The 27624-nt window shown below is 46.3% G+C and overlaps 1 protein-coding gene across 2 annotated transcripts; it reads left to right on the top strand.

The window, feature by feature from the left end:
• The first annotated feature begins 81 nt into the window (after positions 1-81).
• LOC149874638 (inosine-uridine preferring nucleoside hydrolase-like) lies at positions 82-26582 on the top strand. 2 transcript variants are annotated; one of them, XM_090065033.1, is made up of 6 exons: positions 82-199; positions 7351-7541; positions 13176-13355; positions 17212-17323; positions 19187-19323; positions 21923-26582. In XM_090065033.1, the coding sequence occupies exons 2-6, from the start codon at positions 7362-7364 to the stop codon at positions 22259-22261; spliced, it is 948 nt and encodes a 315-aa protein (XP_089921159.1). In that variant the 5' UTR covers positions 82-199; positions 7351-7361; the 3' UTR covers positions 22262-26582. The 2 variants fall into 2 exon arrangements, with proteins under 2 accessions (XP_089921159.1, XP_089921150.1); XM_090065024.1 differs by lacking the exon at positions 82-199 and adding an exon at positions 5314-5768.
• Positions 26583-27624: the final 1042 nt, after the last annotated feature.

Here is a 27624-nt window from a genome sequence, read left to right as displayed (position 1 = left end):
TTGAACAAGGGGGAGAGTCCCAGGTTCAGCTACAATACTCACTGTTGCTGGTGAGCTTTTCTCTCAGAAATGCTCACAGTGAATTAGTTATGAATTAACTGGCATGTTATTTAAGTCCTCATGTTCAGGTCAAATTCTAAACTTGGAAAGCAGTGAGGGCATGACCACATTGGGTAAAAAGGAGTGCAGAACATACCAGGTAAGTATGACAAATTAAACCTCAGTTATGGGATATTATTGAGAATTTGTCTAAGATCCTGGCCATGCTGGACTCATTTACTTGCAAAATCTTAAGCTATAACTTGCATTTTAAAACTGCCTTCTAAAAGATTCCACAACACTCACTCCACCTCTGTGCCTATTCACGTGGCACTACTGGTGTAATGTAGAGTTGGAGGACAATGTAACTACTTGGGATAAAACTTTTAAACTACAGCCTCTAACTCAGAAGCTTGACACTTGGGTATCCTGTTGGGTATTAGTTTAGTCCTCGGAGGGGAAGATCTGTTCTTGGAGGGGGCTGATGTCTTGTTTCTCTTCCAAGCTTATTAATCAAATGTTAGCTAAATATAAACTCTTGTCTACAGCAGCAGGTCACAACTTTTTCAGACTTGAGTCACTGCTGCATAGACTTGCTTTCATAGACTGCTGCATAGACTGTTACATAGGACTTAGCTTTCTTTCACTCCTTCTGACTACCGGAGCAGATTTTCTGCTGCAGAGAGCAGAAAAACTGTATATTTCTATTTGAAATCTCTCAGTTTATCTTGTGAATCCTGTTTGTAAACAGTGCTAACATTGCATGGTAGCCTTGAAAGGCTCTCAAGGCATCCCATAGCCCCCTGATTAAGAAGTACATGTCTAGAGGAAGCAGCCCAAGACTCAGCTACCCCAAACCATGCTCTTGAACCTAACCTGGGCTGTCTTTTCTTTTTATTTCTTGTACCAGCCTTTGTACCAGTTTAACTATTTTGGCTGTGGAGCTAGGATATTACACAGGTTGAGTTAAACCAGTGGAGCCCCTGTGCTGGAGACTTAGTGGTGCTTCTTTAATTGGTGGAGATGAGTCATGCTTCTGTTAGCACTTTCCTCTCAGCAGAGCTGTGCTGCCGTCCAGGTGTTGTCCTTTTCTAACTGCACTTTCCCTGGACTGCTGCTGGGGGACAGCAATGCATGGGCCAGCCCTCCAGACAGGCACAGTGAAGGGGTGGGGGAGGCAGGCCTGGATTAACCCTTTAGTGAGTCCTAAGCAGACAAACTTATGGGCCAGTCAAGACCCCAATCCCCACCCTGGTGCTGCCACCCATGAGAAGTGGGGCTTGGAGCCACTGCTAGGTGTTTCATAGTTTCTAGGGTTGGAAGGGCCCTGAGCAGATTATCGAGTCCGACCCCCTGCCATGGCAGGAAAGAGTACTGGGGTCAAACGACCCCAGCAAGGTGTGCATCCAGCCTCCTCTTAAAGACCCCCAGGGTAGGAGCCAGCACCACTTCTCTTGGAAGTTGGTTCCAGATCTTAGCCGCCCAGACCGTGAAGTAGCGCCTTCTGATATCTAACCTAAACCTGCCCTCTGCCAGCTTGTGACCATTATTTCTAGTCACTTCTGGTAGTGCTCAGGGGAACAGGGACTCCCCCAATGCCTGCTGGTCCCCTCTGACTAGTTTGTAACAGGCCACTAGATCCCCCCTCAGCCTTCTCTTGTGGAGGCTGAACAGGTTCAGGTCCCGCAGCCTGTCCTCATAGGGCCTGCCCCTGCTGCCCCGATCATGCGAGTGGCCCTCCTCTGGACCCTCTCCATCTTGTCCCCATCCCTCTTGAAGTGCAACGCCCAGAACTGGATGCAGTTCTCCAGCTGCGGCCTGACCAGTGCCGCATAGAGGGGTAGGATCACCTCCTTGGACCTGCTCGAGATGCATTTGTGGATGCATGACAAGGTATGGTTGACCTTCCTGACTGCGTCCACACACTGCCGACCCATGTTCGTCTTGGAGTCAATGATGACTCCAAGATCCTTTTCTGCCTCTGCACTGATGAGAAGGGAGTTCCCCAGCCTGTAGGTGTGGTGCCGGTTGTTCCTCCCCAGGTGCATCACCTTGCACTTGTCGGTGTTGAATCCCATCCTATTCTCATCTGCCCACCCCTGTAACCTGTCTAGGTCCAATTGTAGCCTATTCCTCCCACATCTTAGTGTCGTCAGCAAATTTGAACAGGGTGCTATTTACCCCCTCGTCCAAGTCACTGATGAAGATGTTGAACAGTGCGGGCCCAAGGACCGAGTCCTGGGGAACCCCACTGCCCACATCCCTCCAGGTCGAAAATGACCCGTCCACCACCACTCTCTGGGTGCGGCCCTCCAGCCAGTTGGTGACCCATTTGACTGTGTGGGTGTCAACACCACAGTCCCCCAGTTTCTTAATGAGAATGGGGTTAGAGACAGTGTCAAAAGCCTTCCTAATGGCCACAAGTTGTTGGAGAGTACATTTAGATTAGACATCCATAAGAACTACGTCACAGTTAGGGCGGCTAGGATCTGGAACCAACTTCCAAGTGAAGTGGTGCTGGCTCCTACCCTGGGAGTCTTTAAGAGGAGGCTTGATGCCTACCTGGCTGGGATCATTTGAGTCCAGTTTTTTCTCCTGCCCTGGCAGGGGGTCAGACTTGAAGATCTATAAGGTCCCTTCTGACCCTACTTCTATGATTCTATGATTCTAAAGTCCAGGAAGACTATGTCCTCTGCTACCCCTGCATCTAAGCATTTGGTGATCTGATCATAAAAGGGCACCAGGTTGGTCTGACAGGACCTGTCTCTAATGAACCCGTGTTGATTGCCCCTAAGCATAATCTCCCCTGCTGGCCGCTCGTGGACATGCGCCAGAATAGTTTTCTCAAAAAGTTTGCCCAGGATTGAGGTAAGACTAACTGGCCTATAGTTTCCCGGGTCCTCCTTCCTCCCCTTTTTGAAGATGGGAACCATGTTCGCACCACACCAGAGCACCATGGGTGCTCATAAAGCCATGCCAGGGATCCCGCAATGACCTCAGCCAATTCTCTCAGTACTCTAGGGTGGAGATCGTCCAGACCAGCTGATTTGAATACATCCAGTCCCTCCAGAAGTTCCCTAACTAGTTCTTCACTAACTCTTGGCCTAGGTGCACCTCCCCTGGGGAGGATGATAATATTTGGATCTTGGGGAGCACTGGATTTGCAGCTGAAACGAGGCTTTAACCTGTGGTCTAGCAAAAGCTGCTAACCACAAGGCAGAATGATATCTAAGCCAGCCACTTGCTTATTCTAAGTAACCACCTTAACTCTGTTAACCATTTTTCTGAAACAGCAGTGAGTCTGTGTGCTGTGAATGAGATGAAGCTTTAGGAATATGGAAGATGGTACAACCTGGGAGAGAAAAAAAACAGATTGGAATATGAAAAAGCAACACATAATTAGTGACAGAATCTGAAATAAACATATGCGAAAAGGTGAATGGTGATTGGTGAAGAAGCTTCCAGGTTTTGGTCAAAGTCTGCCCATTGACCAAAGAAGAGGAGTCAAGGTCTTAGACATGAGCTCATAACAAAAAGGCATGTAAATAAATGAAATGCATAGGCAGTTCCATGCTAATGAAGTAAACAGTAAACAGAGGTGGAGCTTGAGACAGAAGGAGAGGTGGGTGGAACAAAGGAGGAGTGAGGGTGGAGTGAATGTTAATGAGCATGAATCAAGGTGTATAAAATGTAAAAAGAACAATGGTTCACTGCAGGTCCCTTGATTCATGGGCTCTGTGTCTATGAGGGACCCTTGTCCAAAGCTGTCTCCATTCCAAATAAAGCTGTTGCAAGCAATGCGTGCTGGTGTTTGCTCCCTGCTTGCTCTGGCTAATGAGTAACAGCACCCATGAGGCATTAGATCGTCATCTCCCTAGTCGCTGGGCGCCACATGGAGTTGGGGTCTAACATTAGGAAGCAGCCACCGTGGTGGTGAGGCCAGCAGAGGGGAGTGGAAAGGAAGAGAAGTGGATGGGACCTTTTGCACTGCTGCCACCGGGGGAAGGACCAGGGCCCCCGCAGCTAGGCACGTGCCTAGTTTGCCTATACATTAATCCAGCCCTAGGGGGAGGGTCTCTTCTTGTATTGGCTTTATGATAGAGCTGGGAAGGAAGCTGGACAAGTTCCCTGCCCCTCAAGTCTCAGAAAGGAGTGCCTGAGCCTGGGTCCCGCCCCATCCCCTGACTGCTGAAGTTACCAGTGGATGCTGCACAGGCAGCCCCAAGCCCCCTCCCTGCCCTTCCCAAGGCGCCATGGAGCCCCTCCCCCCTCCCTTTCATGCCAGGGCTGCAGCAGAGATGCATCTGGCGGTTGACTCGCACGCTGACAGGCCATTGGTGCCCATTGGGGGTAGACGGGTCCTTGCACAGGGGGTGGGGAGAGGGCCTGGGAGCCAGTGTGAGGGCTGGGGGGGGTATGTCTGAAGGAAAGAGTGGGGGGAGGAGGGTCATGGAGCCTAATTCAAAGTGGGGAAAGAGGAGGCAGGGATCAACAGGCAAATGGCAGGCCTGGGGAAGCCTGGCTGGCCCCAAAGTGCAGGAGCTTGTGTGAGCAGGTCAGAAAATGCAGTGGTTGCTTTCTAGCCACATGCAACTCTGAGGCCCCCAGTGCATGGGTACAGGGCCTTGGCACCCAGTGCCTGGGGCTGGAGGGGAGGCAGTAGCCTGAGACCTGCCTTCCCCACTGCCATCTGGCTGGAACTGGTGGGGCACACCCCTCGGGCACAGTGTTGCCAGGGCTACAATAATTATTATATTTGTAAAATAATTTCAACCCATGTACAATCAATAATAGCACAAGTGTTCAAAATGTACAATAATTTTGGAGGCAGCTAATTGATGCAGCATATGCAAAACCCAAGTCACTCTCAGAGACAGCGCTTTCTTCTGACAGCTGGCCTCAGAATAAAGAAATGCTTCAGCTTTAAGGACCCAGTTATCACTCGCTCACTGGAGGCTCGTACTGAACAATAGAAAGTAAATAAGAAGACTTATTGGCATATTTTTTTAGTGTAGGATAGTTTTTTGGTGAACGTGATAATTTGGAGCTTCCAGTACAATAATTTCATGTTTAAGACCTGGCAACACTACTGGGGCAGGATGCTGTGGGCCAGCATGTGGTGGGCTCAGCACAGGGTCACTCTGTAGCCAGATCCGGCTGTGTCAGGCCATACACAAGGCCAGGCTGGTGCATGTGGCTGATCTGACCCATGCAGCTGGGCTGGTGCGCTGGATTAGGCCCACGCATGCGCCCCATGACTAGAGGGGAGAAGTTTCTAAAGGGTTTGAACTCCCAACCTTGATGAAGTCATGACCTACTTTTAAGGTCTTGGCATGCACAGTGTATAGTGGTAAGGCCACTGTTTATCAATGTTGAAATGTTAACTATGATAATGTTGCTTGTGTTGAGCTGGAATAGTTTGCATTGATTGGTCCTTTTAAGTATTGCCCGGGTTTGCATTTGATTGGGTATTGTGTGAAGGCGATGATTGGACCATTCAGTGAGTGACAGATGGTGTAATTAGAAGGCTATAAATCCTGGCCGGAGCAGGCAGCTCGGAGGTCAGCCTCGCTCTCCCTCTGGCTGGGCAGTCCTGACTCCGGGCTCTCAGGGTGTGGGAGTTTGTCGAGCGCAAGATCCTTGCTGTGACCTGGTTGTTGGAACTGAGCTCGCTGAGCCTGACCTGTCTCGCACTTTCCTTTGGCTTCAGCTGTGAAAGCTGCAGCTGGGTAAAGTATCACCCTTTCCCTAGTTGAGGCGCTGAGTGCCTCTGCAGGGAAAAGCTAGAAAGCCTCAGGGGGGTCACATGGTTTCTCCTGCTGACTAGCCGAGGTGTTGCTGCCATCTGTGGTTTTTGGGTTATCTGTGAAGTTGCACAGCAGTTAACTGTGTAGTGACTAAAGCTCATTGTAGCATGTAGTTAATTGGTTGTGTGACTAGGGATGTTGGGTTTGGGATGCGCGCTGGGTTATTGTCTTGTTGGGTGTATTTTATTGTGTTGCAGCTCAGGTGTTACGGGAATATTGTGTTGGGTAGATGTTGTGCGGGTTTTGTTGTGTAATACAGCTTAGATTGCTCAACCTGTGTTGTAGTGTGTAGCTACTTTTTCTAACTCTGAGTGGGGTTGGGCAGTAGATCAATGCTCAGGGAAAATAACTTACTTTAGTGCCCCTGAACCTGACTACCTGTAGGTCATAAAGGATTAACGACCCTCTGGATTAATTAGTTAATGGGCATCCAATGGGCAATTCTTCAACCTCACCTGCAGGATCTGGCTCATGGACTGTCCCTGTCATGCCTCTGGCCCGCTGGGCTAGAAGCTTTGAGCATCACTGAGTAAGGTGCAAATGCCCTGCCTTCTTGCCTGACTTCAGGCTAACATGGCCAACTGCCTCTGTCTGCAAAAAGAAATGGCTGGTGCTGTCTGGATTGGCAGTTCTAGTTGCTTACCTTCCTAAGATCATTGCAGCAAAAAACTTCCCCAACTATTTTCCATTTGGAAGAGCTGCTTTGAAGAAGTTGTGTGCTGACTCCCTGGTCAGGAGTGCAGATAGATGCCTGCAGGTGTTCCCTCTCCACCTTTTGGTTCATAAGCCACCTGGTTCCTAGTTGCAGGGAATCTGCATAACTGCTAATTTCTTCAATGTTGCGGTAGCACTGGGGTGATGTTCCTCATGCTCCAGGAAGTATGAGAGGCAAGGATTTCTGGCAAACGTCTTTTATTGGGCCAACTGTGTGGTTGGATAGATTTGGAGAAGCTCTCAAATGCAGGACACCAGAAGAAGAATGCACTGCTTTCAAAAGCTTGTCTAAGCCTATCCCAACCATGCAGTTAGTCCAATAAAAGATATCACCCACAAAAATTCCTACTGACACTTTTTTGTTTTTGTGGGATTAGAATAATTAAAATTAGGCTAGGCAGTAGTGTATAATAGCTTTAATTATTTTGATCATGGATGGAGGAATGTGCAGTGTAGGATTTGATCTTTTTTAAATTACTGCATAGAAGTTGTACTTAAATGAAGTTTAAGTTAACTGGTTGATACATGGCATCTGTGATTCTTGATATTTTCTACTGAAATAAAGGTGAATGATCTTTAGGTACATATCATGTTACAAAACATTTGTAAAGGGGAATAAAGCAGAAGAAGTCTGTAGAAAAAGGTTTTGTCAAATATATTTGAATATATGAATAGAAACTTATTTAAACTTTAGCCATATCTTTAAAATTGTATCTTTTCCCATGATCTACATTCCCTTTATCTAAGTTATTAGTCTGCTTGTCTAATCTATTCATAACTTCTTTTGTAGGGACTTAAAAAATGACAAAGAAGCTGTTGATTGACACAGACTGTGGGACCGATGATGCTCAAGCTATAATGATAGCCCTGGCATCTCCCAGCGTTGAAGTTCTGGGGATAACTTGCTGTTATGGAAACACTCAGTTGGAAAATGTCTGCAAAAACGTACTTCGTGTGTTGCAAGTTTGTAATAGGCTTGAGGTAATCAGCCCATTAAATATATGCAAATAGCATACCAGCCTTAATAACCACCAACTGGAGGGACCCCAGGCAGTTTCTCCTCTATAGAGAATGTTCTTACTGATGCATGGTCATTTCTGCGTTGTGTCCTGTCTTACCATGTTGACACCTGGAATGGAGGAATCGGAGACTCTTAAAACTCTGTTTGCGTATGGACACATCTGTCATTTACCCAAACTGATTTGGTCACCACTAGCGTGTTCTTTGTAATACAGCTAACTCCTCTTTGAGTATCTATTCACACAAATATTACAGTTGGTATACGTAATGCCTGCTGTATGAGATCAGGTTCTTTTGGCTAACTGTCTGTTGAGACTGAGCCTTAGGTAATAGCTTATCCCATGCCAGCTCACATAAAGGACCCAGGAGACTGGCTATCCCTAAGTTCTTTCTTATCACTTGTGGCAGTGAGATGAACTTCCTTTAGCGTCAGCTTACTCTGAATGCTAGGTAGATCTACTTAACTTTGAATAGAACATAGTTTCTTATTTGGTAAGAGGAAGTATGTGTGTATATTTCATAGATTTCATAGACATCAGGGCTGGAAGGGACCTCGGGAGATCATCGAGTCCAGCCCCCTGCCCAAAGGGCAGGAAGTCAGCTGGGGTCATAGGATCCCAGCAAGATAAGCATCCAATTTACTCTTGAAGGTGTTCAGTGTAGGTGCTTGAACCACCTCCGCTGGCAGACTGTTCCAGACCTTGGGGGCTCGGACAGTAAAGAAATTCTTCCTTATGTCCAGCCTGAAACGGTCTTGCAGGAGTTTATGACCGTCCGACCTCGTCATCCCTTGGGGCGCTCTGGTGAACAGATGTTCCCCCAGATCCTGGTGGTCACCCCTGATAAACTTATAGGTGGCCATCAGATCACCCCTGAGCCTACGCTTTTCCAGGCTAAAGAGTCCCATGGCTCTCAGCCTGTCATCGTAAGATCTGTTTTCCTGACCTCTGATCATGCGCGTGGCTCTCCTCTGGACTCTCTCAAGCTTCTCCACATCCTTTTTGAATTGTGGAGCCCAAAACTGGACGCAGTACTCCAGCTGCAGCCTCACCAAGGCCGAGTACAAGGGGAGAATGACGTCCCGGGATTTGCTCAAGAAGCATCTATGGATGCACGCCAGCATTTTGGTCGCTTTACTAGCCGCAGCATCACATTGCAGGCTCATGTTCATCTTGTGGTCAATGATGACCCCCAAGTCTCTTTCTTCTGTAGTGCTAACCAACGTAGCACTGCCGAGCCTATAAGGAAGCTGCAGGTTTTTCCTCCCTGTGGCAGAAAGCCACCTTGTTTCTCCCCAAAATCTCTGCCCTGTGACACTGTGTCTAAAATCTCTGAGCAGCAACCATTTGATTAGGGTGGGCCCTGCACACAGGGGACCACACCCTGGCCGGTCTCCTGAGCTGGCTACATTCCTGAGGGAGGGGGGAGACCTGCTCCCTCTGCCTACGTGACTGGCATCAGCCACCTGGGTGAGGGGTTTCTACCTGGGGAGCTGGAATCTGCCCGGTAACAGGTGATGTATTTCAAATTGGTTGGCTGACAGCCAACCGGGGCTGACCTCCACTGGACCAGGTGAATGAGGTCACGGTGGCTATATAGGTTGGGAGGGGGAGGAGGCTCGTGCTCCTCTCTTCGGCCATGAGGTGAAGCAGCAGCAAAGCAGGGGAGACAGAGAAGCCTTGCCATCGGGACCTAGCTCTCTCTCACCCCAAGACTTCAGAGGGGAAACTGGAGAACTCTGGAAGATGCTTGTAAGTAAGCTACTCAATCGGATTAGATATCTAGCTGGCAGTAACACAGATCCGTGATCAAAAGGCGACCTCAGCTACACTGCTGGGTCTTTAGGATTTCTAAGATATTGCTCAACCCTGTACCCTAGTTTACCCTACCCCTTGTAATCAATAAAGTTCTCCTTTTTGACTGGTGTGGGAGACGTATTGAGGGGTGGGTCTAAATTATGCCTAAGAGACCCCTTAGGTCTGCGGACTAAGGGAGACTTTGCTTTTTGCCCCCTGACTTGGGGAAATGCCCCAAGTGCCTGTACTGGGTCGAGTACCCGTCGGACTATTAGGCCTGTGTTTCCCCGAGGACACAGGGCCGAGGCAGTCCCTTCTTGGGGTGGTGGCGGCGACGTTACCCCCAGGCTAGCAAGTGTGCTCCAGGAGAGGGGTCGGCCAAGCATAAGGCGCCCCTAGGGAGGCATTTGGAGCCTGGAAGGTGGTCGGGCGCAGGGAGGTGGGCAGCTCAATGCAGGAGCGCCCCCTTCTGGCCCACCACACTCCCAAGGTGGAGAACCTTGCATTTATCGGTGTTAAACACCATGAGGTTCTCGTCTGCCCATTTGCTGAGCTTGTCCAGGTCAGCCTGGATCACCCGCCTGTCCTCTGGCATGGATGCTTTGCCCCAAAGTTTGGTGTCATCGGCGAACTTGGCCAGTCCACTCCTGACTCCAATGTCCACATCGTTAATGAAGATGTTGAACAGTATGGGTCCCAGGACAGAGCCTTGAGGGACCCCACTGGTCACAGGGCACCACGATGAGTGACTGCCATCAATTACAACCCTCTGGGTCCAACCACGGAGCCAGTTTCCCAGCCAGCGGATCGTGGTGGAGCCAAGGCCACAACTGGGCAGTTTGGCCAAGAGGTGATCATGGGATACCAGATCAAAAGCTTTTTTGAAGTCAAGATATATGACATCAATCTCTTCTCCCTTGTCCAGGTGATAGGCCACCTGGTCATAGAAGGAAATGAGATTGGTCAAACAAGACCTACCCGCAACAAACCCGTGCTGGCTATCCCTTAGGATGTTAGCCTGGGCCAGTCCCTCAAGGATGGCCTCCTTAATAAACTTTTCTAAGATCTTCCCCAGGATAGAAGTCAGGCTAATGGGCCTGTAGTTAGCCGGATCCACTCTCCTCCCTTTCTTGAAGATCGGCACCACACTGGCCTTCTTCCAGTCTTCAGGCACTACACCAGAGCGCCAGGAGTTTTCAAAGATCCGTGCCAGGGGCTGGGCTATGACGCTCGCCAGCTCCTTGAGTACCCTGGGGTGCAGATTGTCAGGGCCAGCTGACTTGAAGGTATCCAGCTTCTCAAGGTGTTCCTTCACGAGGTCAGCATTTATGGAGGGTAGGGGATCCCCCTCACCCGGACCTCCCTGTCCCATAGCAGGCATGGGCGTCCCATGTGACTGATGAAAGACTGACGCAAAGTACTTATTTAATAGGTTGGCTTTTTCCTGGGCGTCAGTTGTCAGTTGCCCCATCTGGTTTAGCAGGGGTCCAACATTGCCCTTGCTTTTCCTCTGGCTCCCCACATATCTGAAAAAGGACTTTTTGTTGTCCTTGATGCTTGAAGCTAGTTGGAGTTCAGTTGCAGCCTTGGCTTTCCTGGTTTGCTCCCTGCAGGACCGGACCAGCGCAGAATAATCTTCCTTGGAGGTGAATCCTGTCCTCCATCCTTTGTAGGCTTTCCTTTTTAGCCGCAGGAGGTCCGCTAGGTCTCTGGAGAGCCAGGGGGGCTGCTGTGCCTTCTTGCTGCCTTTCCTCCGTGTTGGAATAGCTTTAGCTTGTGCACTGAGGATCGCTTCCTTGAGAAGCAACCACTCTTCCTGAACTCCCATCTCCCTGGGGTCATGGTCCCTGAGGGCATATCTATTAGGCAGATTTCAGTTATGATAGATAAGTGGTGTCCAATCTACAGCCCATAGGCTAGACCTGGCTCCCCAAAATGACTAGGTCCAGCCTGCAATATGGGGGGTGGGGAGAGCCAGTAGCAAGTAGCTTGACCCAAAGTCCCCTTCCCTCCCTCCTCTGTGCTGCTGCTGCTTCCCTTTGTAGCAGGTGGTAAGCTCTCTTCTCCCCCCCACTCCCCTTCCCAGTCTGACATAGGCAGCTATCTCCCTCCATCCCCTTGCTCTTTGCTCCCCCCCCTTACCCCCTACTTCTTTCCTCCTAGGGAAGTTGAAAACCATCTCATACTTTCAGAGCTTCAACCAGGTGTCATATATTGAGTTGGTCTCTCCTAGTGCTCCACTGAATCACGTTTTCCATCTGAGCTTCTGGGTTGCATCCATTTAGAGATCCCATTTATCTGCTTATCTATTCATTACCATATGAGGAAGGTTATGTCTGCTCTTCCCTTGGTCTAGGTCCAGTTTACTGAAGAGATTGCATTTAACAGGGACCAGAATACAGTATGCTAGCTTCCCCATGATAGCAACTGGAGACTGACTGTCATATATATACACTAACCATATTATATAATGCTGTTATTACTTGATCTAAACAGAACGTATTCCAATGCCAAGCCGTTTAAGCTATCATGTTCTGGCCTTGCGTTACATGTTACATGTTGCTAAAATTAATCATAAGAAAAACATTATTCAAACACACACTACATATGTCCCCTTGCACTGGCAGCAGGGAGCTCCTGGCCCTGGCTCCCTGATGAGGGGCACAGGACTTGGAAAGAGCTGGAGGGGAGGGGCAGGTCCCAGCCCCCTGCCCCGATTCTCTGGTGGAGCAGCTGTCTAAGCCCCATGCCTTGATAACCCACTCAGGGCACAGGGCTGGGACTTGCCCCTGACCGTGATCGTTCCTGGTCAGCCCTGGGCTACATGGAGAAGTCTGCATGTGCAGTCCCCGGAACGGGACCGTCCCTAGCCACCTCCAGGCTGCACGTGCTTCCCTGCCCAGCCTGGGGCTGGTTGGGAACTGTCCCAGTCAGGGGAGATAATGGTCTCCCAGGCCGAGCCCTGTGCTTTCAGAGCTCATGCTGAGAGATAAGGGTTTCCCAGCTCCCTGGTCCCCCATCACAATGATATAACAATCTCTCAGCCCCTGCTCCCAAATCGTGATCTGCTGCTGGGACAAGGCGGGCATAGTCCCTGCCCGGGCTCCTGTGGCGGAGCCCAGCCCAGCAGCACGCAGGTCCCGGGGGCAGGGGGCTATCTCCTGCCCCCTGGTGGACTGCTGACCGGGAGCAGATCTGGCTCCCGGCCACGTGTCTACACAAGTGCTACAGCAACTTTACTAATGCCAAGTAAGTTTGCTACTTGCATTTTTAGGTTGAAAATTTACTTGGGATAAGGGAGATTTACTGTGAAGTAAGCCTGTGCATGCGTAGATGCACAGGCTTACTTCACAGTAAACTATGCTAATTTGCCATTAAGCGTCTTGTGTAGATGCACCCACAATGTTAGGAGATAAGCAACTAAACTAAACAAGTACGTGCAGGCTCCAGCTCATCCCTGACTGAACCATCGTCCCAAATTGCCACAGCCTGGTTCCTCTGCAAGAAAGCAAGCACTATAATCTATAAATTAGTTTTTGAAATTAGGTGCCACTAAATTCACAAGAGTTATGGAGGGGTGCCTGGAGTCCAGTGAGGGTTGCCTCAAGTCCAGAAACTTTGAGAACCACTGTCTTGCAGTATCTGACATATGTATGTACCAAGGGGGTTAATACAGTAAGTAAAACAATATGGTACTTATTGTGATAAAATTAAATTCAACAAAAGGCAAGAAGCCATTAAGTGATGCACATCCATTATGCATTCAGTCCATGTTAGTCATTTATATCTTTTTTTTTAGATTCCAGTTTATCAAGGTGCTTCTGCCCCCTTACTTGGTGATTCTGCAAAAAATGATTACTTTTATGGCATAGATGGCTTGGGTGATGTTCCTGATCCAGATGCTCCACAATTAGACCATGTACAGAAAGAACATGCTGTGATGGCAATGCTAAGAATGGTCAGTGAGCAACCTGGTGAGGTGAGAGTATATTCTTCATTTAAGTTTTATTTTTTTATGTAGCAACAGTACAGCAAGCTCCTTGAAATGACATGAGGCGATTCCAGATGGCATTTTCTTGCAAAACTGTGGCTTATGATATTTGTCATATCATAGCCTACTTGTATAGCATACTTCTTAAGTATAGTATATGTCATGTAGAGCATACTTATTAAGAGGTGCTTTCTTTGTCTAATAAGAATCTTTGATACAACTACACTTAGCTCCTCAATCTTCCTCATTTCCTTGGGATAACCAGCAGTAGCTTTTCTCATGCTTCCCTTTAGCAAAAGGATGGGCAGTTATTGTCACTGGAGGGGCGCTTAATGAGTTTTGGTGAGCTGTTGAGGGTGGTACATGTAAAATTAATGAAGCTATTTTAACAAATTGTAGATAAAAAAAAAAAAATCATATGCTAAAAATCAAGCATTTACTATAACATACTTTAATTGTATTTCAAAAGCTAATTTTGTCCTTTTTTAGGGTAGTATATATAGATGCGATTGCATAATAGCTCAAAATAAAGCCCCGCTCCCAAAGGGGAACCAAAAGCAGCCAGGAGGACTCTCAGCCAAAGAAGGATGCCCCACCCCCAGGAGAGCCCTGCCACTGTCCAGCCATCCCTGCCCCCAAATTACAAAGGAGTTTCTGCCTCAGTCTGTACCCTAACACACCCCTCAAGAGCTGCCTATACCCCAAACCCATCTGCCCAGCACCCCTTCCCATCCACACTTGCCCCCACAAAGCCTGGGGAAGCCCAGCAGCTCTTCCAGCCTGCCCTAGGTCCCTGCCAGGGCCATGCAGGCTGTGCCCACCTGTAGCCTGGGAGCCCCTCTTCTCCCAGGAGGAGCCCCAGTCCCAGGGTGCTGGTGGGGCTGAGCCTGGGGGTGGGACCAGGGTTTCACCTGCTGGGAGGTGCCGGGGAAGCTCTGTCGCCCGTGGCCACCCACTGCATGGCACCTGGGGCAGCTCCCGCCAGCTCTGAGCCGCAGGCAGGAAGGGCACTGCTGTCCCAGCCTGAGTGGGGGCACCAGGATCCGAGCACAGGTCGCCCAGACCTGCCACGTGGAGCTGGGCAGGTAGGTAGGCAGGCAGAGTGGCTTCTGCCCAGCATCCCCTGCGGCACCAGGAAAGGCTGGAGCCAGCATTGGATGAAATCAATTGGCAGGCTGCATACAGCACATGGGCCATATTTTGCCTACCTCTTATTTTAGCATGTATGAAAGTATTACATTACATTAACCACAGTCTTCCATTTTTGCACCAAAATGGATGATTTTCTCAGAGGCCCTAGATAGACTAAATTTTCTCATTCCTCCCTTTTCTTGTTCATGTTTTTTAAGGACTTCTATTTTCTCATAGATGGACCATAATTTTCATAGTAGGCAATGATAAAGGATATGTTTAGTTTTCCTTCCCAAGCCCCTATATTTTCCTTTTGTTTTACCCCACTAAACTCCTTGCATCAAAGTAGAAATAAAATAGAAAAACACCAAAAAAACTGCTGTATCTAAGTAGCCATTTTTAATGTATCCTAGTGGAAATTAAATTTCTGTCACTCTTCTCTGACAACTGTTGGCCTGCCAGCTTACAAATTCTAATAGTCCTCTCTTTGATTAAAGTGGTCAATCTGTTGTTCCTAATTTTAAATTTAAACTTTTTCATTTTAAATTCCTTCTTTGATTTCTCAAACATTTGGCCAGTATGGAAAGTCATTTGAAGTTTCTTCTCCAATAGGGGCCTTTGTAATGTACAAACTTACTCTATCAATAGTATCTGTGTACAGAGCGGTGCAATCAAATTTTCCCACTTATATTTCCTGGTACTACAATATGACATGTAGCTCTAATTGTCATGCAGTGCTCCTCAAGGTCCAACTCTAATACATCTTGCTGGTTATTTTTGGCTAGAATTTCTTGCCACTGTACAAGTCTGTCTGTATCCTTATTACTGATAAACTCCTATTTTGAATTTGATATTTTGGACATATCTTTTTCTTTTTATACACAGTATCCCTGAAAAGGTATTATCAGAGAAATACACTTGATTATGTGACTTTACAATGAACTTAAGTATTATCAAGACAAGTTGAACAATTTTTAAAATGTAAATAAAATTTGTATGTACAGCTTTTGATCTCATTTAAAAAATTGATTTTAGTAACACAAAAGGAGGGAGGGGCTCCACAATCACATGACTGTCCAATGAGAAGATTTTGTTTCCAGTCCCTAGAAATGTACATATCAGGACTGTCAATAAAAGTATCTTTATCCAATTTGTGACATAGTAAAGATGAGTAAGGAGATAGGAACTGACTAGTTAAGAAAAAACACTAATTTACCTGGTCATGTATTGTTTAAATAAAAACCTTGAATTATACATGTCTGAAGCCCATATAATAGGTGGAGCACAGGTACAATGTGCTTTTGACAATTCACACTACCTTGCAAATGAAAAGCATCAATTTGGGGTACTGGCTTAGACTTTCATGGATAGCTACTGTTAAGAGTTCGTTCCAATATTCTGGTGTGAAGGTGTGAAAACTTTTTTCCTTTGTGTTTGTAACCCTGGCAGCAGCACTACCTGCAACCACGTCCAAATTTTTGGGACCCTGGGATGCCAATAGGTCTTAATCTACTCCCACTCCGTCTACAGGCTGGGAGCAGCACTCATTGAAGTGCTCTCCTGTGGTCCTCCCCACACCACACCACACTAAATAACCATTTACAATAATTTTTTATTTTCAAGAAAAACTGAGAGACTGACAATTTCAACATCTCATAAATAACAAACAAAATATTTTCAATGAGCTCAATAATAGTCTATACCAGGAGAAAAAAGCAAATACTTGTCATGTAACAAAAGCAATTATATTATCAACTTCAGTATAATTTTTTTCCACAATTTTTTTCCCCCAACTATTTAAGTTGGTCTAATAAAAGATATCAGATTCACCCAAAGAACCTTGTCTGCTTATAATGGGTACGTACACTTAATCAGCCAGCCCTCCACACAATCACTCTGCCTGCAGCAAAATCACCCAGTGTGCAGTGGCTGCAGTGGCGCCCCGGGGAGCGGTGCTCGCTCTGCCTCAGAAGAGGGGTGGCGATGCCATCATTTGGACAGAAGACGGGGTGCGGCTGCGCTGCAGACCAGGGTTTCTTCCTTTTTTGCAGTCTTTCCTGGATGCCTGCAATCAATCACACCACTCCCCAAGGCAGCTGCCCTGTGTTTGGCACCTGGAGTGCCCCTTCTCAGCTGTATTTTCTTGAGCTCTCTGCTGGAGCTCCCACAAAACCACGATTCCCTGCTATTTTCTCTAGCTCTCCCAGAGAAACTCCTCTAGCACCCCCTGTCCCCAACTCCCTCCCAGTGACTCCCTGCACTCAGGGAGCTTAAGGGTGGAGAGAGGAGCCCGTTTGCAACCCCTGCTCCTTTAGTAAAGGATACCAGGCGATCCTGGGTACTCAGTAGCTGGTGGCTCCTCTGCCCTCAGTAGCAGCTCACTCAGCAACAACTCTTCTGCCAGTCGTCCTCTCAGAAGCAATTGTCCTGGTCGCAGCCCCCTCTGAAGCAGCCCATCACCACACGGCTTCAGCTCCCCTCTCCCCAGCTGGTCTCCCCTGTTTTTTCCCTGGAGGTACAGCTGTCCAGTCATGCATACACTCTGCATGCACAGCCGATCCTTGTCCCAAGAGCACAAACACCCTGGTTGAGCCTGCAAGCTCTGGGGAAACCCTTCAGCACCTTTACACTTTATTTTGGGTTTTACATTATTATGGCTATTTATTTAAAATAGCACCAAAAGAAACTTAGTAGAGGCTTGTTTGTTTTGTAGGTTTCCCTAGTTGCCCTTGGTCCTTTGACTAATTTGGCTTTGGCTGTGAAATTGGATCCAGCATTTCCTAAGAAGCTTAAAAGTCTCTTTCTAATGGGAGGAAATACAGAATGTAAGTAATTTATAGAACGGCTAGTAGGCAACATTTTTAACTGATAAGGCTAAAATGATTATTTCAGAAACAAATTTATCTTTTGTATATGATTGCCAGGTTATGCATGTGATTGTATGTTATATTAGGGACGTGAAATGAAGCTGATATGCATGTTGTTGTTGCCTTAATAGGTGATTTACTGTATTTTTGCAGTCAGAAGAATAACCCTTAACTGACTCAAAGTTAAATCATTTCTGAGATAAATTTAAAAAATTAACTTTTAAACTCACATTTCCATGTGGTTTTTATCTCTATGAGGGTATTGTAATGCATGCTTTCCTACCGAAAGTGTTTTGATTTGGAGGGGGGGTGCTAAAAAAAAAAAAAGGGAGGGGATAACAAGCAATAAATAATATGTTCAAATATACAGAAGTGGGTGGTAGATCGCTAATGTGGTCCCCATCTTCAAAAAAGGGAAGAGAGAGGAGCCGGGCAACTATAGGCCCGTCAGTCTTACCTCAATCCTAGGGAAAATCTTTGAGACGATCATGGAGCACATCTGCGATGGGCTGACTTCAGGGATGATGCTCAAGGGCAACCAGCATGGTTTCATTACGGGTAGGTCATGTCAGACCAACCCGATTGCCTTTTATGATCAGGTCACAAAGGCACTGGATGCAGGTGTTGCCATGGACGTAGTCTTTCTGGACTTCAACAAGGCCTTTGACACCGTCTCCCACCCCATCCTCATTAAAAAACTAGGCGACTCTGGCACTGATGCCTACACAGTCAGATGGATTGCAGATTGGCTCAAGGGCCGTACTCAGAGGATGGTGGTGGACGGGTCATATTTGACCTGGTAGGAAGTGGGCAGCAGAGTCTCCCAGGGCTCAGTCCTTCAGCCTGTGCTGTTCAATTTCTTTATCAGGTATTTGGACGACGGGGTGAAAAGCAACCTGTTTAAATTCGCTGATGATACCAAAATTTGGGGTGAGGTGAGCACGCTAGTAGGGAGGGAAAGATTGCAGCAAGATCTGGATAAGTTACAGGGGTGAGCTAACAAAAACAGGATGCGTTTCAATACTGACAAGTGCAAGGTGCTGCACTTGGGCAGTAGTAACCAGCAGCACACTTATAAGATGGGGAAGATTGAGAGCACAGAGGCAGAAAGGGATCTTGGAGTCATTATCGACTCCAAGATGAACGTGGGCCGACAATGCGAGGTCATGGTTGGCAGGGCTAACTGCACCTTGTCGTGCATCCACAGGTGCATCTCAAGCAGGGCCAAGGAGGTGATCCTCTCCCTCTGTGACACTGGTCAGGCCACAGCTGGGTACTGTGTCCAGTTCTGTGTGCCCCACTTCAGGAGGGATGTGGACAACATGGAGAGGGTCCAGAGGAGGGCCACCCGCATGATCTGGGGACAACAGGGCAGCCCCTACAATGAGAGACTGCAGGACCTGAACCTGTTCAGCCTTCACAAGAGAGGGCTGAGGGGGGGCCTGGTGACTGTCTATAAACTCACTAGGGGGGACCAGAAGGGTTTGGGAGAGACCTTGTTTCCCCTACCGCCCCCTGGCATAACAAGGAATAATAGACACAAGTTGTTGGAGAGTAGGTTTAGATTAGACATCCGCAAGAACTACTTCACAGTTAGGACGGCTAGGAGCTGGAACCAACTTCCAAGGGAAGTGGTGCTGGCTCCTACTCTGGGGATCTTTAAGAAGAGGCTTGATGCCTCCCTGGCTGGACTCATTTGAGCCCAGTTTTTCTCCTGCCCAGGCAGGGGGTCAGACCTGAAGATCTACAAGGTTCCTTCCAACCCTACTTCTGAGTCTATGTTTTTCTTGTTTACTTTTGTTTTCTGTTTTTTTTTCTTAGCCAGAGGAAACATTACAGTGTGTGGAGAGTTCAATTTCGTAACTGATCCAGAAGCTGCCTATGTCGTCTTAAATGAGTACACTTGTCCTATGTATATTGCAGCATGGGAATTTACATTTCGCAGTTCATTGCCTTGGGTAAGATACCTAATTTTATTATGGGTTCATATTCATGGTAGATTTGGTCATGGTCAGTCTTCTGCATTTCACCAAAGAATAAGGAACCATATCCCGTTTGGTCTTGGAAGTACCTAAATAGGACTTGGGTGTAATTTATGCACCACAATTCCAGAGGGTAATCTGGCTGGCCCTACTCTGTAAGTCCAACAATAAGAAGGAGCCTACATTCAGGCACCATGTATTCTTATATAAGCTCCTTTGCATTCCAGGTTAGTTCTGGTGGGAGAGATGCTTGAGCTCCTGGAGGAACCAGATGCTTAGCTGTGCTCTGACAATGCCTAGTTCATACAAGCAGCATCAAATGGTGGTTCCATTTTGGTATGCCAAGGTCTATAGATGCCTATGCATGGGCTTCTAAACTTATCCAGAAGCCCCGACACATGGTTTGATCCCTTAGGCTCCCTCTACATGTTCAGGTAAAGTCGCAATGGGATTTAATGACAGTCTGCACAGTCATGAATCCTGCCATGCCACATGTGGAATTGTGCGTTAGACCCCACTGCACCTTATTGCTGGTGCAGGGGGAGCCTGATCCTGGGTTCCCCCTGCACCAGCAAGAACTAAGCTTCAACGGCTCGGAGCCCCCTCAGTTAAGGGGCTTTCAGCCATGGGGGCACCTCATGCACCATGGTGCCTGGGGGTTTGTGGCAGCTACTGGGCAAAAGGTGAGCAGAAGGCCCACAGTGAGCTTTACTCCCACCCCATCGCTCCTTGACCGAGTGCCTGGATGACCCCCTACTGCTGCACCCTGTGCCCAGGTGCCCTCACTGTTGTACCACATGCAGGGTACTTCCCCTGTGCATTTGTGCCAAGGCGGTCCCCTGCTGGACCAGATGCCCCCCTGCTATTCTCTGTTTTTCTCTGCTGCACTGGGCACCTGTCCATCCCACTGCTGCTCCTTGGGCTCAGGCAGAAGTACACCTCCCTGCTGTATCTTTTCAGGAAGACTTCTGAATTGCAATGATTCCCCAAACCAAAGAGATGTTCACTGTTGGTTCCTGGGGGGCAGGTGGAATTTAGCCGCTGTCTGGAACCTGCAGCCAATTTCCCCTAGCAGCAGCCCCTGTACTCTCCCAGCCTGTCCCTGTTTTCAGAACAGGAGAAGAGAAAGGGAGCAGAGGGAGCTCATTCTTGGGGTTCCCCAGTCAGTGCTGGAGGGTGAGATGGGTGAATTGGAGCCCCCCACCTCAGGAGCTCTCCAGTGGGGTCTGAAAAAGCCCCAGACCGAACTCTCTCTGCTCCCTTTTCCCACTTCCATTCTGCAGGGAGAGGCTGGGAGGCAGCACAGACAGAAATGACAGAAGACGCTGTTTTGAAACGTCTTTGTCTGAACCCAGATTTACACCCAAACAACCATTTTTGAAGCAGTCTGCAGCTGTGCACTTGTTTGGTCACAGCTATAAACCACTTTCTGTGGCCAGATCAGGCACAAATTGTCACTTCTGTCTGCATCCCTTGTGTCTCCCTGCTACACTGTGCACCCAAGCATTGTGAATCACCTTTAGCTTTCTGGACATGAACTGCTCTGCACTACGTCACTTGGGTACCCTGGGCTGTGGGCTTCATCAGCACTGAAGGCTGCAGCATACTGCCTCCCCGCACCCCATGGAGTAGGGGCGGTGGACCCCTCCCCCCCCCCACTCCTATGGTTACGCTTTATCCGCCCCACCATCTCAGCGATCACAAACCACACCTGGGAGCTCAAGGCATGTAGAAAAGACATAAGGCTGTGTTTATGGCTGAATCACTGATTCTCCGAATCAGAATTGACTCTTCAGATTCAGCCAAATCAAACTGGGGCAGTGATCCAAGTCGGTGAATCAAATCACTGTGGGCCAATCTGAATCGAATGCTGCCCGCTTTGCACACCCCTAATGAGAGTGCAAGCCTGCAAGCTGTTATCCTTGGCATTCATGAGTCTGCTGCAGCATATCAGATGGAGGAAAAGATAACGGAGCATCACTACAGCTAATTACTGCCACCTCATGGGAACAACTTGAGAGAGCAATCATCTTTACAATTAGGAGCAAAAATCTCAAAATTGAGAGAAGGACAAGATTCCAGTCTGGGATTGGGAAGAATTTGTTGAGTGTTAAGGTGTCTCCAGCGTGTTCAAATAGGTCAGCATTGTTAGTAATCCAGTGCTGACTGAGACAACATGAAACCACATCTGATGAGATTAATTAGAAATCTAAATAGAAAAGCTTTATTCTTGAGGTAAATTAAATCTTCATAATTCAGGCTGGCTTTGGTGAGTATCATCCCAGGGCCTGGACGGCACTGATGGACTTTTACTCACTTAGAATTAATTGGCAGCAGTTGGCTTCTGTATAGTCATTGGGAACTCTATCTGCATGACATATTCTTATGATCCAGTTACATTACAAGACTTGGCCCTTAACCAGAGCTTCCTGACTTTGAGCCTATGAATCTAAAGCTGTGCTGTATTGCTGAACAATCCTGGCTTAATCATAAAAAGAGGCATGAAGATATGGCCCAATATTTGTTGTCATGTATTTTTTTATTTTAATGACAAGCATCATTCTTTGTCTTGCAGAAATTCTATCATGAGTGGATAAGTCTGGACACCAAGAAGGGTAACTTCATGAAGAAAATACATGCTTACTCTCTAAAACTGGTGCAATCAAAAAATCCAAACTTCGTATCTCCAGGATTTGTGTCTTGTGATTCCTATGCTATGGCTGCTGCAATCGATGAGAGCTTTGTCACAGAAGCCATAGAAACTGCTGTAACCGTGGAGCTGAATGGATCACTAACTAGAGGAATGATGGTACTGGACATGAAAGATCACCTTAAGAAAAAGAGAAAAGCTTTTGTCATGATTAAGTGTGATTTAGAGAAGTTCAAGGCTTTTCTTATTGCTTCTTTAAAATAACTCCCTGACAGATGCCTCCTAATCTGATTTAGGTAATCCACGTAGATTAGTACAAGCAATTTTAAATGTACGGTTATTGTTGAAAGTTACTAACTAAAACAATTTTGCCCTGATATGAAACTTCCAACAAAATGCAGTCAGGTAAACAGGAAGGGCCCCATTTAAAATATTGCAATGAGAAAATTCATAGCTCAAGGTAAAAGAATTTTTTTTTACTTTAAACATGTTTTATTTGCTTGGACACCAAACTAGTTTAGCATGTAAATACCTAGACAATAATCAGAAATTATTATAAAGAAGTATTGAGAGCCAAAATCATAACTTCAAGTAACAAACCTGAATGTGTTTTAAAAATGGGGTGAATGAAAGTTTCTAAAATCAAACATCTATTTTGTGCCTTATCTAAAATACCTGAGTAACCTGTATCAGATCATGAAAAGTGCTCTTGTTTTTAGCTACTGAAACAATGTGAATAGTACTGATAAGGTAAATACTCAATCCAATCAGAAACTGGTGAACTACATGACAAATTTCAGATAAATTAGTTTATCACACACCTTTGCCTTCTTCATCTGTCGTTTGGTAACTCATACATATCCTTGGTACTTGTTTAATTTGACAAACCTGAATGGCTTCAAAGAGCTACTGTTAAAAAGCCGTAAAGGACTTAATAGGACTGTAGAATAGGGCTTTGTAACTAAGGTTTTATAGGGTTCAAAAAGCAATAAACAGTTTTATAAAAGTACATTTTTGCTGTGTTTTAAGGTGCTTAGAAAATACTTTGTGAAATACATGCACGTGTATAATACAGAATTATATCATATTACAAGTTCCATTAGTTCTTGGTCTTGGTTGCTGCATAATCTTGCAATTGTGAAAAACATGGTTGTGCTTAACTTGTACATCAGTAAAACACAGAGCTGTATGAAACTTTTATAGAAAAATATTTTGAAGAAGGCTAAGGAATGAGAATCAGTATTGGGCTTTATTGCATGTACTATTAATAACCAATTCCATAGTATTTAAACCCATAAGTACATAATTGATTTGTGAATAAAGGGGAAGGTGATACAGGCAATCAAAAATAGGGTGGTTTACAAAAACTATATTAAGATATTAACACTGAAGATGTTTGAAAATCCTTCATTTAAGCAATGTGTCTGGTCGTCCTTTTGTCCTTGAGGAGGAATGCTGGGTAGCATGCTAGCTTTCACTTTATTGACCTCAAACGGCAGTTTTTCAGCTTTGTAACTGCTACTTTTGGCAGTTATGATATGCATTGTTTGTGATCCTGTTCCTGAGCGTGTGGAGTAGACTATACTGTAGGCATACCACGCTGGTATGCGGCTCCTTTCATGCCTGTGTGGGTGAGCACAAGTAACAAAGCTTCACCTGCTGAAACCCCTTGACTAGTTTTAGCCCTCATTGCTGAGTGAGAACAGCACTAGCTTAGGAAGTGAGAAGCAGGTACTACACTCACACCCTCCATTTCTAGAGGAGATTTGACCCTGCATCTCTCGGACTCCCCAGCACAGTTTTCTATACAACAGGCTACCAGTTAAGCATTATCTAGGCCCTTTTCCAGCCCTCTTCTTTTTTCCCCCCCAGGACTTATGCTTGAGTACATCCATGTGAAACCATGCAACTGCCAGCAGAGCTGTCCCTAGGAGGGAGAGAGGGCAACTGCCCGGGGCCCCCACAGAGCCAGGTGGAGTGGCCATGGTGACTCTGGGCTGCCAGCTTTGCGTCCAGCCATTTGCTACCCTTGCTCACCACCGATGCCACTGCTGATGGTGGTGGCAGCTTCTTTGCATCCAGGGTGTGTGGGATCAGGGTGGGGGCGGGGCCCTGCACAAACTGATTTGCCCCGGGCCCCGCATCCTGCTCGGGTTGGCTCTGCCAGCCATGGTGCAGCCTACAGCATACACTCAGTAGCTATGTGGGCAGCTCTGCATTCATATTGCACAGAAATAGGATTGCAAATTGGGCATAAACGCTAAAAATGTGAGTGTTCTGTCTTGAGCAAGCAATTTACTGATCAACTAAAATTCTTCATTTTTCCCCCTCCTCAATTCCAGAAGCTGCATATTTGAGGTCTCATCTTATTTTTCTACTTAGCATTTTTCTCAATGCATAGAAAAGGAACTCAGCACAAGCTTCTGACAAAAGAATATAGACCAGAAGAAAATTAAATAGCAAGCCTCTGCAAGATACCAGCATATTATATCCTGATCATCTTAGTGATGAGCAATAATTGTTTTTGGTCATTTTGGCTCAGTCTTAGGTGTAGCAAAGCTGCATTTAGCCTCGAACCAGAGACAGGGTGGTCAGGCCACTTTTGCATTTTGCTGGGTCTGAAAGCAGTTCATTACTGATGCAAATGTATTTTTGCTTTGTTGCCTTTTCTCCGGGAAAAGCATAGCATTGTATAGGAATCCCTACTATATTGGGACAAGTCTAAAAAGTACAGACTTACTTGGTTGCTGACTACACAGTATCAGCAAAAGAACTGAACTTAAGACCATATTCATTCAAATTTAAGATTAAGGGTTTTTTTTCCCTCCATTCAACACTGTGTGGGGCAAAAGCCTTGTCTTGGATTTCAGTATTGGCCTAGGGCAGATGGCTGCTGTGACTCTGGCCCCAACCTAGGTCCAGAACCAGAGTTGGAGCTACTGCCACGGCTGTTGCCAGGCCCGAGGCTGCCACTGCTGCCTAGAGTGAGCAGCCATGGGCTCAGCAGCAGCTGGGTCTGAGGGTGATGCATGGAGGTCTGGAGGCAATGGTGCATGTCTGAGGGTCAGGGTTAAACACTCCTTCCCCTGCTCAAACTTATTGCTGGCTGCAACTGTGGACTACAAATCCCAGAGGCACCTAGAAGTAGGAAGAGGAATTGCTGAGCAACCCTGCAGAGTCCTACTGCTTCAAGCCTGGACTGCAAATCCCAGAAACCTCAGGAGAAGGAGGAAGAGGAAGCAAATACATACAGCCCATGCTGGCTAAGTGCTAGAGAGCTGTGCTCTAGCACCCCCAGCTTCTGGCCTGAGCCACTGCAGGCATGAGGCTGCATTTTCTGAATCAAAGGTCTGTTCACTTATGTTTCAATTTCATCTGTGCATCTTAGGCTAACCTGCAAAGACTGAATCGATTCAGCCATGAGCTTTTTGACTGTGTCTGTACTTAGCCACTCTGTACTGTGTGCCCTGAGCCAACTTCAGAGCCAAAGCCACCACATAGGATAAAAAGTAACAGGGAGGACAATGGGGTGGAGAGGGGAGTGTGGTAGTGGATTTGGTTGGGCTTCTGGCCTGCTTGACTAGGAAAAGACAGAGACCAGAAGTGCTGATACTGCTTATTTCAGCTACATGTTCTGAGATAAGGAATCCTGCATGCCTTGTTTTGTCTTGATATATTACCCTGTGCATGGATATTTTCTTTAAGTAAACTGCCTGTATGTCTGTGTGTAATTTACTATTGTTTTGTTTCTCCAAGGTCATATTTTTTCTCTTTCTCTGTCTTAAGTATAAATATGTTTGTAAACTTATAGAGTAGGAGGATTCCTTTGAAACAGGCAAGTGGCTGATTCCCCTTGCTGTATGGAATCCTCCCTGTGATCACAGTATAGCCCTAAATAAAGAAAAGCTGCCTCTGTCAGCTCTGATTCAACCACAACGCAAAGTTTGATTTCTTCCACAGGAGGGAAGGGCCTACCTGCCTTTTCACCATCTGCCCCCTGCCACTTCTTTCTCCTTCACAATGCTGGGGTGGGGTAAGAATTTAAGATGACCCCCCTCAATAATTATATTCTATACAGGGAACATTATAAATGTATTATAATGTTTCCTATATGGAATGTAATTGGGGGGGGAGGGGAGGTTCATGTTAAATTCTTATAAATGTATTATAATGTTCCATGTATAGAATGTAATTTTGGGGGGGGCCGAGGGGCGTTGTCATAATCTTGGGTTCAAATAAATATGACTTTTCTAAGCAATTTTATTCTGCTTCAAAAAATTCCCCGAGTCCACCAAAAGTACACTTACTTACCCATTGTATCTAAGATAAATAATACTTTACTTTCAAGTACTTGATTGCATTTTCAAAAATTTGGAGACATTGTACAGTCACTAATCCTGGTAGCTGGTGACATATTGAATGTCTTAACAAATCCTAAGAAGGCTGTTAAAAAATGTTTCTGAAATCAAAATAGATTTCACTTGAGCAGATGTGTGTTAAAAGTAGGAATGTTTTTTTTAATTTGTTTCATGTCATTGTAAAAAATGTATTAATTGACAATTTAATAAAATTTAGATATCAGTAAGTCTTGCATCTGTTCATGGCAAAAATGTGTAGCTTTATTTTTCTTGAATTTAATTAAATTCATTGGATGTTAATTTTTAAGTTGGCAAAAACAACAGGGATGAGATTTTTGAGAGGGAAAGGTACTAACTGGCTCCACCTCAGGGTGAGAAAGATCCACTGTTCTTCCTGAAGAAATGGAGAGAGCACCAAGCTACCTGATTGGCAGTATTTCAACTTTAGCAAAACTAGTATGTACAATTGATGGCTGTCAATTTTATGTCCTTTGTCAACCAAGGGAACAGGACATCTAAAATATGGTAAAAAGTGAGTTTCATAGCTAGAACAAAGTGAGGAAAGTTCCAGCTATCTTTTGATATGATTTATGAATTTTATTTACAATCTTCTGGAGCGGTTCATTCTTCAAAGAATGACAGCGTGCTCATGCCCAAAAGCTTGCAAAGAACATTTTCCCAACTTCTCAGTTGGTCTAATGAAAGCTATTGCATCTACCCAAAGAAGGCTGCCTGCCTACATCCTCAGACCAACGTGGCTATAACCAAAAACCCTACCACAATAAAGTAAGCTGTGAATGTTGTCCAGGCAAATTTTTCAGACTGAGTAAGAGAAAGTTCTTGCCCTCGCTGCATATTCAGAAAATAGCTTCCAGTAGTAGAAGACAAGCTATACTTCCTGAACTCAGAGCAGCGTGGAACATTTTTTGGTGATACCAGGCACTGAGCTGACAGATCCCACAGACATCTGTTCTTTGTAACATATTTATGAAGAACCCAATGCCAGTATCTTTAGAAGTGGCTCTAGATCACAAATTTACTTACAAAGTGCCATATCACCATTGCAGCTCAAAAACATTAAGTATAAATGGTTTTTAAATAAACTTTTGGTGGCTGAGGAATCTAAAGGTACAGTAATATCAGCCTGGAAATGTCTGACTGGATCTTGGGTTGTGCAAAACAGCCCTGAGACCCCCTAAGGTGGACCTGCCATAGATGGATCTGCACATTCCACCAGAGCCCAGGTTACTGCCATAGCATCTTTGCACA

The sequence above is a fragment of the Crocodylus siamensis genome, chromosome 1, assembly GCF_052110815.1.
Source record: "Crocodylus siamensis isolate JL-2025a chromosome 1, ASM5211081v1, whole genome shotgun sequence".
Lineage (NCBI taxonomy): Eukaryota > Metazoa > Chordata > Crocodylia > Crocodylidae > Crocodylus > Crocodylus siamensis.
Note: the sequence above shows the minus strand (reverse complement) of the source record. Positions and strands in the feature narration are given on the sequence as shown.